The sequence below is a fragment of the Hyperolius riggenbachi genome, chromosome 4 (assembly GCF_040937935.1).
Source record: "Hyperolius riggenbachi isolate aHypRig1 chromosome 4, aHypRig1.pri, whole genome shotgun sequence".
NCBI classification, from domain to species: Eukaryota; Metazoa; Chordata; class Amphibia; order Anura; family Hyperoliidae; genus Hyperolius; species Hyperolius riggenbachi.
In genome coordinates this window covers 155,486,288-155,500,568 of record NC_090649.1, presented here as the reverse complement: position 1 = coordinate 155,500,568, position 14,281 = coordinate 155,486,288, and the positions used below count along the sequence as shown (strand labels likewise).

General features: G+C 43.7%; 1 protein-coding gene across 13 annotated transcripts in view; it reads right to left on the bottom strand.

Moving 5' to 3' along the window:
• MED12L (mediator complex subunit 12L) overlaps nucleotides 1–14,281 on the bottom strand; it is a 742,320-nt gene that overhangs the window by 518,882 nt on the left and 209,157 nt on the right. For all 13 annotated transcript variants that reach the window (XM_068280808.1, XM_068280810.1, XM_068280809.1 and 10 more), the window contains 2 exons: nucleotides 3,855–3,959; nucleotides 540–731 (listed from right to left, as the gene is read on the bottom strand). In XM_068280808.1, the coding sequence (XP_068136909.1) occupies nucleotides 540–731; nucleotides 3,855–3,959 (297 nt within the window). The remainder of the gene's footprint in view (nucleotides 1–539; nucleotides 732–3,854; nucleotides 3,960–14,281) is intronic.

Genomic DNA, 14,281 nt, shown 5'->3' with positions numbered 1-14,281 from the left:
CTGATAAGTATTGCTTGTCTTTTATTACCTGCCTATTTTATGAAGATCTATATTAAAAGTTTGAAGTTTTACCTAACAAGTGAGTTGCTCATGGAATCTAATTTCTATTGTGGGATACAGGTACAAAGCCCTGCCAGCTGATAGTGCACCATTGCACAGAAAATTTACTAATAAAAAGCATGCATTAGCTGGTCTGGATTTACCTCTTAGAAGCCTATAGGCACAAAACAATTCAGCCCCTTAAATCCCACTTATCATGGCACCCCACACCCCAAGCCACACCCCTATTGCACAACAGGAAAACTGGACACACTTGTCCACTTTTGTGCAGTTTTGCCGCATCAAAATGTATTATGCAGTAAAATCTGAGTAAAGGTGTTTAAACATCTGTATTTTGTTATAATTTGATGCACAATTTGTAGTTTGTAGGCAGCTTGAAACTGAAACAAATAATTGCAGTTGCTGTTGATTCTGATTGGCTGTCCAACAGGCACTACACCAATTGAGACATGCCTACTGTGCCTAGGCGCAAATCTTACCTTCTTAGCTAAAACAGTGAGGTGCTTATTTCCAGCTAAGTCAGTGAACCAGCTGTGAATGGCACCCTGAGAGCGAGCAGTCACCAGCCAGTAATTGTCTTTGGCATTAATTTGTGGCTTTTTCCTCCCTGTGTCCTGAAAAGTGTTCAGCTTCAGTTTCTCAGCTAGGATGCTGCTGAAGTATGCACCGATCTGCAAATAGGAGAAAACAAAAATATAATGATGTGCAGGCATCACACTGTTAGTGAGGGAATGCTACACTGACATATAAAATATAATGGGCTTGATTCACAAAGCGGTGCTAACTGTTAGCACGCCTGTGAAAACCCCCTTAGCACGTCTAAACAAGCTTTTCGCGCATAAAACTTTACGCACGCAAAACTTTATGCGCATAAAACTTTACGCGCGTACTGCACAGAGCGCAGGGCGCTCCGCGCGAAGTGCCCATTAAAGCCTATGGGACTTAGCGCGCATAAAACTTTGCGCGCGTAAAACTTTGCGCGCGCAAAGTTAGCGCGCGATCTGATTGAGAAATCCGGTGCTAACCTACTTAGCACCCTAGTTAGTGCGTCTAAAGACTTTAGACGTGCTAAGTAGGTTAGCACCGCTTTGTGAATCAAGCCCAATGTGTTTTCTTAATGGGGCACCAGTGGCATGACAATGGGGGGGGGGGGGGGCTGGGGGCTATAGGGCCCCCCTAATCCCTGTGAAGAGTAAGTGCAGGAAGCTCTGTTAGATTTAACTAGCCCATACTGCATCTGGCCCCAACACAGTGAATCCAGCGCAGGAGACTTGGGTGCACATGGAGTAACTTTGGCGCAGTCAGATGACGGAGCTGAAGTTACTTTTAAAACACAATAATTCAGCTTCCAGCAATTGCTGGAAGCCGAATTATTTCATTCCCCACCATCCATAGCGGTATTATTTCATTCCCCACCATCCATAAAATTTAACACGGCCAGGAACTTGTGCACCAGCAGGATCAGCCATATACTGGCTGTATCCTGCGCCCAAGTCTCCCGCGCCGATTCCTTTCATATACGCCATCTGGCCTCCTCCTGGCATTTGCACGCTGTATGCTGACATCCTAAGGCTCCTGATGTATGTCATGTCATCAGGAGCCATTGTGTGGCAGCACAGAGCTTGTGGCTCCCAGGAGGTAGAGGAGACTAGAATTTATAATTTTGCATTTATTCAAATTTTTTCATTTTATGCAAATGTATGACGTTTGCAAGTGGACCAATCAAATACAGCAGCTGATGATTTGAACTGGTCCATTTCTAAGTTACATCAATTTGCCTGATTTTAACATAAAATGTGCATCAATTCAAAATTATTAGAATCTCATTGAGTACTCCTATAAAAATGGTGCCTGATAAAAATAGCGCCATAGACTGCCGGTAGTAGAACATCAACTCCTAACCTTAACCCCCCCCCCCCTTTTCTCCCCAGTCTGTCTAACCTTGAAAGGAACCTGAAGCAAGGAAAATTATTTAAAGTAAACACATGATGTAGCTGCAAATGAATATTACACACTAACCTCACCGTCAGTTTCTCTCAGAGGCTCACCATTTTCTTCTTACAATGATCCCTTTGTACCAGTTGCTGTCAGTTATATATCTGCAGTTGTCAGTTACAACTGAATGTGCAAGGTAATGTCCATGTTTCCCTATGGCTCAAGTGGGTGATATTATAGTTTAACAGTGTACTGACCAGGAAGCTGTTATGGGGTAACAGCCATATTTAAAATGGAGGACGGAGAATTCCATTCATCACAGTGGACAAATGGGACGCAGGAGAGGAGAAAGATTGAGGAGTAGACTACACAGGAGGTAAGTATGATCTGTGTATGGTTATTTTGACTTTTTATTTTCCGTTTAGGTTCTCTTTAACTATCACCTGGTGTATAACCTTAAAGAGAACCCGAGGTGGGATTTCATTATGTTAGTGGGGCACAGAGGCTGGTTGTGCGCTGATAGGAGGGAAGTGACGCGGGCGGGTAGCGCCGATGCGGAGGAGGCGGGGGAGCGGCGCTGACAGACAGCGCTTAGGTAAACATTGTGCTGGCGACGCGCTGCGTGTCGCCAGCACTGCGGGGGGTATAGCGGCGCGCAGGGGGGTCCTGGAGGCACACCATGGGGCAACGGAGGCTGGTGTTAGTGTGCACAACCAGCCTCTGTGCCCCATTAGCATAATTAAATCCCACCTAGGGTTCTCTTTAACCTTTCCCACTGCCTAACCTTAACCACTCCCCCTGGTTCCTAACCCCCCACCCCCCATGCCTAAAGCTGACTAACCACTGCCTAACTTTAACTCGCCCCCGTGCCTAACCATAACCCCCTAAACTACCTGGCTGCCACCTAAAAGCTGTAATTAGCGTCATCGAACCACATTTATGGAGCCAATAAATCTACTTATATTATCCAGTATCAATCCATGCCATGCACTGATGAGGACCAGAAAGTCCAAAACAGGCTGTATGCATTTTGGACTGGTGTGGCTCCATAATATTTATTAGCTAGAGGCTCACTATACATCAGCAATTCTGAATGTACAGCCTTGCTTTCAGGGGCATAAAGAGATGATTTGCATGTTTGGGGGTGATGCATCATGGGAAACCACAGCTGTTCACTTAAAGCTGAATTATCACCAATACATTCTGTTTTAAAGAGACAATGAAGCAAAACAAATTATGATATAATTAGTTGGTTGTGTAGTACGGATAATTACTAGAACATTAGTAGCAAAGAAAATATTCTTATATTTTTATTTTCAGTTATATAGTGATTTTTATAACATTGCATCATTCTCTAATATTTGCAGTTTACACACTACTCAGCATTCTAAATGTTTATAAAGAGCAGGCAAGTGAACTATTGACCTGTCCTCTGCAGAGAAAAATAAAATACAGTGACTGACAGTTGAGATAACAAGCTTCAGAAGACAGAGCTCCACGACTTTGAAAGTCGTGAAGCTTAATGACTCTTTTGCATAGAAAACAACTGGAGTTTCTTAACTCTTCCTGTACTGGAAACAATATTAGACTTAGGTCTCTGCTCCTAATGTTTTATTTCTTAGCTGTACTACACATACAAATCATTATATCATATTTTTTTTTCGCTTAAGTGTCTCTTTAAGAAGGCAACATTATATTCATATATTCTCCAGTGTTTTTTCTAGCTTTGATAAAGCTAGAAAGTGTGTATCCCTGGTGGTAAATCCTCAACTCACTGAGGAATATTGGTCTCTGCTACATTTTGTCATGCAAGTAACACATCTTAAAGACAAAAGAGCATTTAATTGCAGTGATTTTACCTTTGATGGGTTAATGACAATGTTCCTGGCTGATCCATGCTCATCTCCAGAAAACGCTGGCTGATTACTAAATCCTTGTTTTACATTCACTGCAGTTAACTCATCCTGGAAGAAGACAAAAGCAATCAACATGGTAATTTGTCACCCGACAAATAAATGCAATGACAGTCTTCTCTCTCTTGTTATACGCTGTCTTGTTATACAATCTAATCTCTGTTAAACCTCTCTACGTTACCTGGCAAATTTGTATCTACCAGTAAGAATATTTTGACTTCAAATATCCATAGCAGAATATATAAAAAATTGAAAGAAGAAAGTTCCTCTAAATCTCACTCTGTGTTTGAATTCCACACAAGCTAAATAAAATCATGATGGCAGAATCTGCTGTAAGGAAAACTTGCTGACTTCATATAGCTCTAAAGAGAGTCACATGATCAGCCAAGTAACTAGTGAAAACACTTAAAGGGCAACTGAAGTGAGAAGAATATGGAGGCTGTCATATTTATTTCCCATCAAACAATACCAGTTGCCCAGCAGCCCTGCTGGTCTATTTGGCTGCAGTAGTGTTTAAATAATACTAGGAACATGCATGCAGCTAATCCAGTCAGATCTGACAATAATGTCAGAAACAACTGATCTGCTGCATGCTTGTTCATAGGCTATGGCTAAAAGTATTCAAGGCAGTGGATAAGCAGGACAGCCAGGCAACTGGTATTGCTTAAAAGGAAATAAATATGGCAGCCTCCATATCCCTCGTGTTACAGTTGTCCTTTAAAGCAAACCTGAAGGAAAAACTGTGTAAAGTAATTATACTGTACTAGTAAAAAGCCCCCGCCAATTTAATAACGGGCGCTAGGCAAGTGGCATGCACACAACAACATCCCCCCTCCCCCACAAGTCACGCTATTGCACGGATGCGCCGATGGAAGCAAATTGCGCCAGTTGGTAACTGCAACAGTGAGTTGTGCGCCCTTTCGTGTGGGCCCTGTCCATGACTGCTGCCCGAAGCCTGCCCGCATACTGCACACGTGCGTTAGTCAGCTGGCACGGACACAGGAACAGGGGAATTATTATATAGGATAACTGAACAGAAGCAAATCATTGGCTTTACACTGTCATGAAATAAGAGGGATCCTGACATCCAGCAGCTAATACACATGGTACTGTCTACACATACAGAAAGTATTTCAGAAGAATTCCCTAAGTACATTCTCATTTCTTAGTTCACTAGAGGCAAATCTATGCCCAACTTCAAAGACTGAATAAATTATTATTTTTCATTGAAGCTAACTTAAATATACACTGATCAGCCACGACAGTAAATCCCCTGCTCGGTGAAGTGAATAGCATGGACCGCCACTCCCACATTGCCCCCCAGCAAGGACCACCAGGGTATGTCAGTTCTTTGTTTATAGAATAATGAACATGGAATGTACGGATTGATGAATCTAACCATGTGTTATTATTAAACCAACTGAGAAGAGCCTTGTAGTAGTGCCGGATGTTTCTGTTTCTTCTGGTGATTGGACATATTGAGTGTTTTTTCTGTAATCCAGAGCACACGGAAGGCAGTACCCTATCAACCTATCCCTGAAGGTGCTTCCCTCCAATGCTGGAGACCACAGTGGGGGTCGCTTGTTTTCTCTTGTTGAAATAGCATGGATTATATTCTAACAGTGGAACCTGCCAAGAAGCCAGGTACTATATATTGCATAGCAATCCTGAAGACTACATTGTGGATGCAGGAAAAAATGAAAGGTTCTGGATCAAATTGTGATTCTCAAATGACTGAGTAAATGCAGGTCCTAATCAATGTCTTTTCCCTAGTATGCAGTAGTTATTATCATGAACAAATGGTCCAAAGGACAACCAGTGACAGGTGTATGAGTGCCCAACGCTCTCTGATTTTCATGATGCATGCAAGGTTTGGCTCACTCCCACAAAACAACCGCTGTAGCCCAAAGTGTTAAACAGCTTAAAGCTGGCCAAAGTTGTCAAAACACACCGTGCATGGCAGTCCTCTGCGTATTGGGTTGTGTAGCCACAGACCAGTCAAGAGTTCCCACGCTAAGCCCTATCCAAATCAAAGAGTGCATTCCATAGGAGTGTGAGAATCAGAACTGGACTTTGAAACAATAGCAGAAGGCGGCCAGCTCTGATCAATTACATTTCACTGGCTCCTAAATTCTCAAGATCTCAATCCAATCGAGCATCTCTGGGATGTGGTCGAAAAAGTCCAATCCATTACGACCCACGTTCTAATTTACAGGACATGCTCCCTATAAATGCTGGACATCAGTTTTAATGCAAAGAATGTGTTTCTAACAAGAAGGGGCTTAAAGAGACACTGAAACGAAAAAAAAAATTATTATGATATAATAAGTTGGTTGTGTAGTACGGATAATTACTAGAAGATTAGTAGCAAAGAAAATATTCTCATATTTTTATTTTCAGCTATATAGTGTTTTTTATAACATTGCATCATTCTCTAATATTTGCAGTTTACACACTACTCAGCATTCTAAATGTTTTTACAGAGCAGTCTTGTGAACTATTGACCTGCCCTCTGGGGAGAAAAAGAAAATACAGTGACTGACAGTTGAGATAACAAGCTTCACAAGATAGAGCTCTCTGCGACTTTGAAAGTCGTGGAGCTCAATGGCTTTTTTTTCAAAGATAACAACTGGATTTTCATAAGTCTTTGTGTACTAGAAACCATATTAGACTCTGCTGCTAATGTTTTATTTCTTAGCTGTACTACACATACAAATCATTATATCATTTTTTTTTTGCTTCAGTGTCTCTTTAAAGGGAACTGAGCACATTCTCTTTCAATGGAATCTCTCCTGGCACAGAAGCTGCCATGTTCCCCCCTCCCCTTCTCACATTCCATATTTACAGAAGTCAGAGAGGCTATCTTGACACATTGACACAAACTAGGTCTTTGAAGAAACAGTCCTAATTACTAACCCCCTTTGTTGTCTAATAGCATTGTTTACCTCTTGGTAATTAGTCCAATAAAACAATTAGGAACCTGAAAGCTCTGCCGTCGGGGACGGCCGGGCAGCCCTGCTGAAACAGGGTAATTAATCTACTTTGAATGTAAAATACAAGGTAAAATGAAAGTTTATTTTAATAATGAAACAGATTGTCGGCATGCATTTTTCATGTGCTATAGAAATGTCCTGAATGATAAAAAAAGGTGCTCGGTTCACTTTAAAGAGGCAAGTGGTAGATATGGCATTCAGGCAGTGATGATTTTAGCTTGGGAAGGGCTTAGCTGTAAAATGCATGAAAGTAAACTATATAATATGTAACATGTATGCCTATACAGCATTGTATGTTAAGAGTGATACCTTATTGATATTTGCAGCTGTGTTTATTTAAAGTGAAATTCTAGTTAAGCTTCATACTAAGTGCATTTTCTATGGGATTATTACCTCCGATTTGCTCTCATAAGTTCAGTGGAGCTGAAATGACATTATCAAGTTCATCTGCAGCTGTATAAATCTGATTTCTACAGTTCTGATTGAAATGAACATCGCTGTACCACATCTGCCTCTGCCATCTAGCACTAAGCAGGATCAATACTAACTCTGGCAAATGAAAGCCCAAGTGCAGGCAAACAAAGAAAACATCTTTGTGTACCTTTGCAGTTCCCTTTTCTATTGCAACACATTTCAGTTGTAATAAAGCAGTCACGGACCTACTGTATATTAATTATGGACCTAATCTCATAATCACAATTCTCCTGTAATTAATTCATCTGTCACCTTCTAGGTAGTGTGTCTGTGTTTTATACAATCAAATGGAAATTTCAGTCTGCAGTGGTGCAAATTTTCAGGCAAAAGCATGCGGCCAATCACAATGGTAGCCTCTGAATAAAGAACTCTGGCTCATAAGGAGCCACCCACTGTCCACAAGCTATTCAGTTACCATAGGCTGTGCATTGTAACAACATCAAATTATGCAGCTAAGGCATACCTGGAAACTAAAGTCATCACTCTGCTGGAATGCCATATATACCTCTTGAACTCCACCTATTAGTAATTAATGCATGGTATGCAACTTGAATAAACGCCAGTAGAATTTACGTGAGCCAATTGAGCATATCAATTAGTAAATCTGCCCCATTGGAGCGTGTGTAATAGATGGTGCTGTGTGGACACATAGGGGTATATTCACTAAATTGCGGTCATCAAAAGAGTCTTACCGCACCATAAGTAAATCGTAATGCAGTACAGTACAATTACAATGCCAATGCCTTATGCTCTGCTTAACACGCATAGGACTTTACGTACATTATTCTGATTACCACAGTTTAGTGAATATAGTCCATAATGTCCTCATAGTCATCCACAGTGGTTAAAGGGAACCTGAAGCGAGTAAAATTTAAAATAAACACATGATGTACCTGCAAATGAAAATTACATACTTACCTCACCATCAGTTTCTCTCAGAAGCTCACCATTTTCTTCTTACAGTGATCCCTTCCATTTCTGACAATATTTTGTCAGAACTGAAATTTACCATTTGCTATCAGTTATATATCAGCAGCTGTCAGTTACAATTGAATCTGCAAGGTAATGTCCATGTTTCCCTATGGCTCGACTTAATGGGTGATATTACAGTTTAACAGTGTGCTGACCAGGAAGCTGTTATGGGGTAATGGCCATTTTTAAAATGGAGGACTAAGAAGTCCACTGATCACAGTGGACAAATAGGACACAGGAGAGAAAGAGATTGATGAATAGACTACAAACGAGGTAAGTATGACCTGTGTATGGTTATTTTGACCTTTTATTATCAGTTCAGGTTCTCTTTAAGAACATTTCCATGTGGGAGATACCTGCAGACAGGACATTAATTCATGGTATTTAAAGTTGGGGAGTCCTGGAATCCAAGGGATTGCAAGGTGTTTCTCTTCCCCCAGTTGACCAGCTATGAACTCCAAACTGTGGGAGGCTATCAAGGCTGAGGTGTGCTGGGAGAATTTCTAGCTACAGGATTAGCTGGTGCAACCAAAGATACATCAGTTGTTGCTTCCTTTGGAAAACTGTTTCAGCAATTGTGTGGTAATTGAGACTTCCATTTTGCAGGCCACCTTCAGGCCTGGTTGTTGACTGTTCTCAAGGACACCTTAAAACAGATGCCTGCTTAAGCTCCTGCCTGCTGGCTTACAGAAGTGTAGCCTACCAAGTGATAGCTGAACGCAACTCTGTTACTGTTCTGCTTGGGGCCTATACACGGGACAGGATCTGTCAGTGTATGTGACTCTCCATTTCTGAAACAGCCCTGTTGCACATTAGGATTGCCACGGGTGAGTTTGCCACAGAAGATTAAGGTCTCCCAAAATGAATATTGGAATTAACAAGGGCGAATTACATCTGTCAAGTTGTACACTGAGATTGCCAGGAGAACTGAGGTCTGCCACAGTCTATATTGGGACTGTCGCAGGTAGGACAACCAAATGGACTGAACTGACATCACGAGCTATTTGTGTACTTATCACTGCCTGGTTTGCCATTTTGCACATTTTATCATTCCATGAGCAACAGGGCATGAAAGGAATCTCTTTAAGGGCTTAGCCTTAGCGCTTTGCGATCTGTTAAAAATACATTCCCATTGACTTGCATTAAAATTGCTATGAGATCCTGGCAGATTTATGGGATGCAAAGAGCTCAGCAGCAGTAAAGCCTAGTGCCCACTAGAGCTGTTTCAGCAGCAATTTGTGCCTGAAGCATTTTCGAGCAATTTCATTCAGGAAATGCAGGGGCCGCATACCGTGAAGCCACACCGGAAATCACTCTGTTTTTAGTAGCAAAAACGCTCTGAAAAGCACTAGCTTCTGAGAGTGATCTGCAGTGGCGTATCTAGAGCGGTGTTGGCATGGCTTGTGCCTGCCAACTCCTCCCTTGTGCTGCACCTCAATACTGGGGGATGCCTCTCACTAGTCATACGGGGGAGGGAGGGGGGACTTTTTAAAATAGGGTACACCTCTCATTAACTTACTGTGGGGATTCCTCCCACCACCTACAGTATACAGGGGGAACCCTTTGACCACCTATACTGGGGGGCATCTCTCCCTACCTATACTGGGGAGGAGTACTTATGCTAGGAGACATGTCTCACAACCTATACTGGGGGGGCGCTAATTATACTGGATGGGCACCTGTCACCACCAATACTGGGAGGGTACTTATGCTGGGGGACACCTCTTACTACCTATACTGAGGGGACACTTCCAACCACCTATACTGGGGGGGGGGGGAAGGACTACTTGTACTGCGGGACACCTCTCATTATCTATACTGGTGGGCTACTTAAACTGGGGGAGGGACACCTCTCACTGTTTATGCTAAAGGAGGCTATTTATACAGGGGAGTCATCTCTAACTACCGATACTGGGAAGGCAACGAAACCTGGGGGGCTACCTATACTGTTTGGACTACCTCTGGCTACCTATACTAGAGTGCTACTTCTACTGGGGGGCTAACGCTAGCGATTTATACTGAGGGCAATTTCAGTGTTTGCCATAGATGCTGTATTACCCAGATACGCCCCTGGTGATTTGTGATCTCTAGTGAGCCCCAGGCCTTAGGGTATGCAGACAGAAGGTCATAAACTTTCCTTGATCTAGCCAAAAAAATAAAAAATGTCCAGAGTTCTACTTTAATACAGTTTTTCTTTGTACAGTGAGGCGCCTGCAGGCCTCCCGGAGACAAGCTATGTTTATCTGCGGCGTTCCCCTAGAGAAACTGACTGATGGGACCAGCACTCCCCATACTGAGGGGAATTCATACAGCTAATTACTGCTCAGCTGCTGAAATGCTTACATGTGTTCTGGCAGAGATGGTGATGCAGATCTCTCCAGAACTGTCACCTGAGGAATCTATGTGCTTCCCATGTGACAGCAGTAATTATACAGCATAAATCAAGGGAGACACATCTACTTGGAATCCTTTTTTTATATAGTTATATAAGTTTCTGCACGTATTCTATAATGAGAGCTTTTAATGCAAAAACAGGTGCAGTGCCATGGAGAGCAGGTGATAGAAAATAACCAGATTCCTGCTATACTGTAATGAATTACGGGCCGGTCCCCTGGCAGTGGCTATTCTAAAGCAGAACAAAGAGTTCACTTAGCTCTACAACTAAATGACTATTCCCGTAAATCTATCAGACATCTGCAAAGAGAAATGGAGCAGCTGCCCAGAGCAAGTAAACTGTGACTGAGCGAATGAAATGGAAAGTAGTGTTGCCATATTTGCAGATAGTCCCGAATTATGCAGTAATTAATTTTGACTTGCATGCCAATATCAAACAAATTGCATGCGACATGGAACTGGACCAAAACTATACACTACCTGACTAATTTGACTGCTTCAGCTGCAAGCTGCATACAATTTGCATACAATTTGCATTAGATTTGCGTGCAAACCACAATTATTTTCATTTTATTGACCACCTCTACTTTAGAATGATTTTGAGAGGATGACTATATGGATCAGAAGATGGCAGCTGAAATGTAAAGTCATAAAATGGAAGGCCATGCGTCTTGGCCCTGCCAGCGGTAGCACATTGGTGTAGCCTTGTCTGTCAGAGCTGGAATTTGTCTTATGCCTAGTACACACAATGCAATCTTCCATTTGACAGACAAATTGATTATTTCCGATAGGCCCGATCTGATTCCTGATCATTTTTCTGATCCAGAAATTTGATGGGAGAAACAATCAGGAATTAGATTGGTTCTGTCGGAAATAATCAAGTCGACCGTCAATCTGACAGAAAAATTGCATTGTGTGTACTAAGCATAAGCAGGACAATATCTGTATGGAGCTTGAATGTTTTCCTATTGCCTGCCACTGTCCACTGATAAGGTAACTGGCACTCAGACTATGGTAGCAGCGTTAGAACGGGATTGAGGTAGAGACTAGATAGTGAGCTCCTCTGAGGGACATGACTATTATGTGTTGTTTAAAGCAAAGCTGTGTGAAACTTTGCGCAAAAATGAAGATACTTACCTCAGTAGAGGGAAGCCGCTCGATCCTCCAGAGGCTTTCCCAATCTCACTCTACCTTGCCATTCCAGCACTGGGAACCAATGAAGCTCACGGACACGCCCCGTACTTGAACAAGACGCACTACACAGGCACAGAACAGCTCATGCCTGTACAGTAGCAGGGAAACTACCACTTGGTCTTGGTGGAAAAAGCAGATACCGTTCAACTCCGTGCTACTGTGCAGACGCAAGCCATCTCCACCTGCGCAGTGCAGCCATGCTGCTTCAACAAGGGCTTGTGGAAAAGTTTTTGGGGGGGATTCAGGGCTGGAACAGCAAGATGGAGGAGAACAACGGAAGCCTCTTGAGGATCCAGAGACTTCCCTCTACTAACGTAAGTATCAAAATCGGCCACTGCTTTCCTTCAGATACACCTTTAAATTACTGTAGGTGATGTCAATGTTACATAAACACATGGGACTTGGGAGTACTGGTTGACCATAAGTAAAGCAATAAGCAGGATCAAGCAGCTAAAGCAAATAACATTTTGGGTCGCTTAAAAATTAAAATAAAAGCCTAGAATAAATGCTGCAGCCCTGGTAAAATCAACTTTTAAGACCAGACCTGGAATATGGAATATAGCTTTGGGCAGCACCGTACAGGAAAGACATTGTACTTTTCAAGCAGGTACCAATAAAACCTACAGAATGAATGGATGGGGTGAAAGGTCTCACTTTCAAGGCGAGGCTGGATAAACTAGGCTTATTTAACTTGCAAAAGAGACAGTTTAGAGGTAATCTAATTAACATGTATAAGTATATGCAGGGAAAATATAGAAGCTTGGAAAATTAGCTCCTTATGTAATTGTGTACAAAGGACAAGAATGCATGAACTGTGCATGGACTATGGTAAATTTTAGCACATGGTTTAGAAAGGGGATCTTCAAAGTAACAGTGGCTAAGATGTGGAATATCTTATCAGAGGAAGTAGTCATGGCACTTTCTTTATCTCCATTTAAAATGAGTATGGATTTAAAAAAAACATGGGTGGCTCATGTCTACCATGCAACATACTCATCATACTCCAGAGGAGTCGCTATACTGGTCAATAAAACTCTCCCCTTCCAGTTAAACACAATTAAAATTGATCCTGGCGGTAGGTATATTATACTACAAGCTACTATAAACCAAGAAGAGGTGATACTGGCCAATGTCTATCTACCTCCTCCGGCAGATATTGGGGTGTTGGATACTATTATATCTCTTGTCACACAAATGCAGGGCCGGCCCGCTCATGAGGCGGGGTGAAACTTTTGCCTCAGGCGGCAAATTTCCAGGGGCGACACGCGCCCGTCCGTGGGTGCGGGGAGCCGGCCGCCGAGCTGGAGGGGTAGCTGGCAGGACGGGGGTATTGGGCCTAGCGGCGGGGAGGGGGGTCGGACCCCCCCCCTCCCTCGCCTGGGTCCCCCGTCCTCCGCTCCCCTCCAGCCTTAAATAGAAGCAGCCGCTATGTGTAAGAGGAACGGGCGGGGAGGACACTCACCTCTTCCCAGCGTGAGCTCCACTGACGTCACTTCCTGCAGCGTTGCAGGAAGTGACGTCAGTGGAGCGCACGCTGGGAAGAGGTGAGTGTCCTCCCCGCCCGTTCCTCTTACACATAGCGGCTGCTTCTATTTAAGGCTGGAGGGGAGCGGAGGACGGGGGACCCAGGCGAGGGAGGGGGGGGTCCGACCCCCCTCCCCGCCGCTAGGCCCAATACCCCCCGTCCTGCCAGCTACCCCTCCAGCTCGGCGGCCCCCGGTGGCGGCAATTTTTTAAAAATGTGCCTCAGGCGGCAAAAAGTCTAGGGCCGGCCCTGCACAAATGCCTACGCATAAATTAAACTCTTCATCTGTGGTGATCTCAACCTGGTACACGATCCTGATCTTGATAGACTTAAGACCAATAATAGAGATACATTGGAATTTAAAAAATGGTTGGAGGCTTAAGGCCCCCATACACTGGGCCGATTCCCGTCCGTTTCGACAGCAGATTCGATCCTGGGATCGAATCTGCTGCCAATCGCTTGCGCTAAACGCACCCGCCGATCCGATTTCCTCCCGAAATCGGATCGGTCCGTCGATCGCGCCGTGCGGGAAATTACCCTCGATCGCCCGGCGGTAGGAGCGCGTCGCTTGCGGCGTACGATTCGGGCCCGATGCGACGCATGTATACATTACCTGAAGCTGGCTCCGGGGTCCTCTTCTCCTCGCTGCACCGCATTTCCGCATGTCCCAGTGTACGCTATACTTCCTGTGTCACTCCGGTGACCAGGAAGTTGAAATAGAGGGCGCTCTATTTGAACTTCCTGGTCACGGAGTAACACAGGAAGCGCCGGGATGGAGCGAGAACAGCGGTGCGGTGAAGCGCGGAGAAGACTCCCGGGAG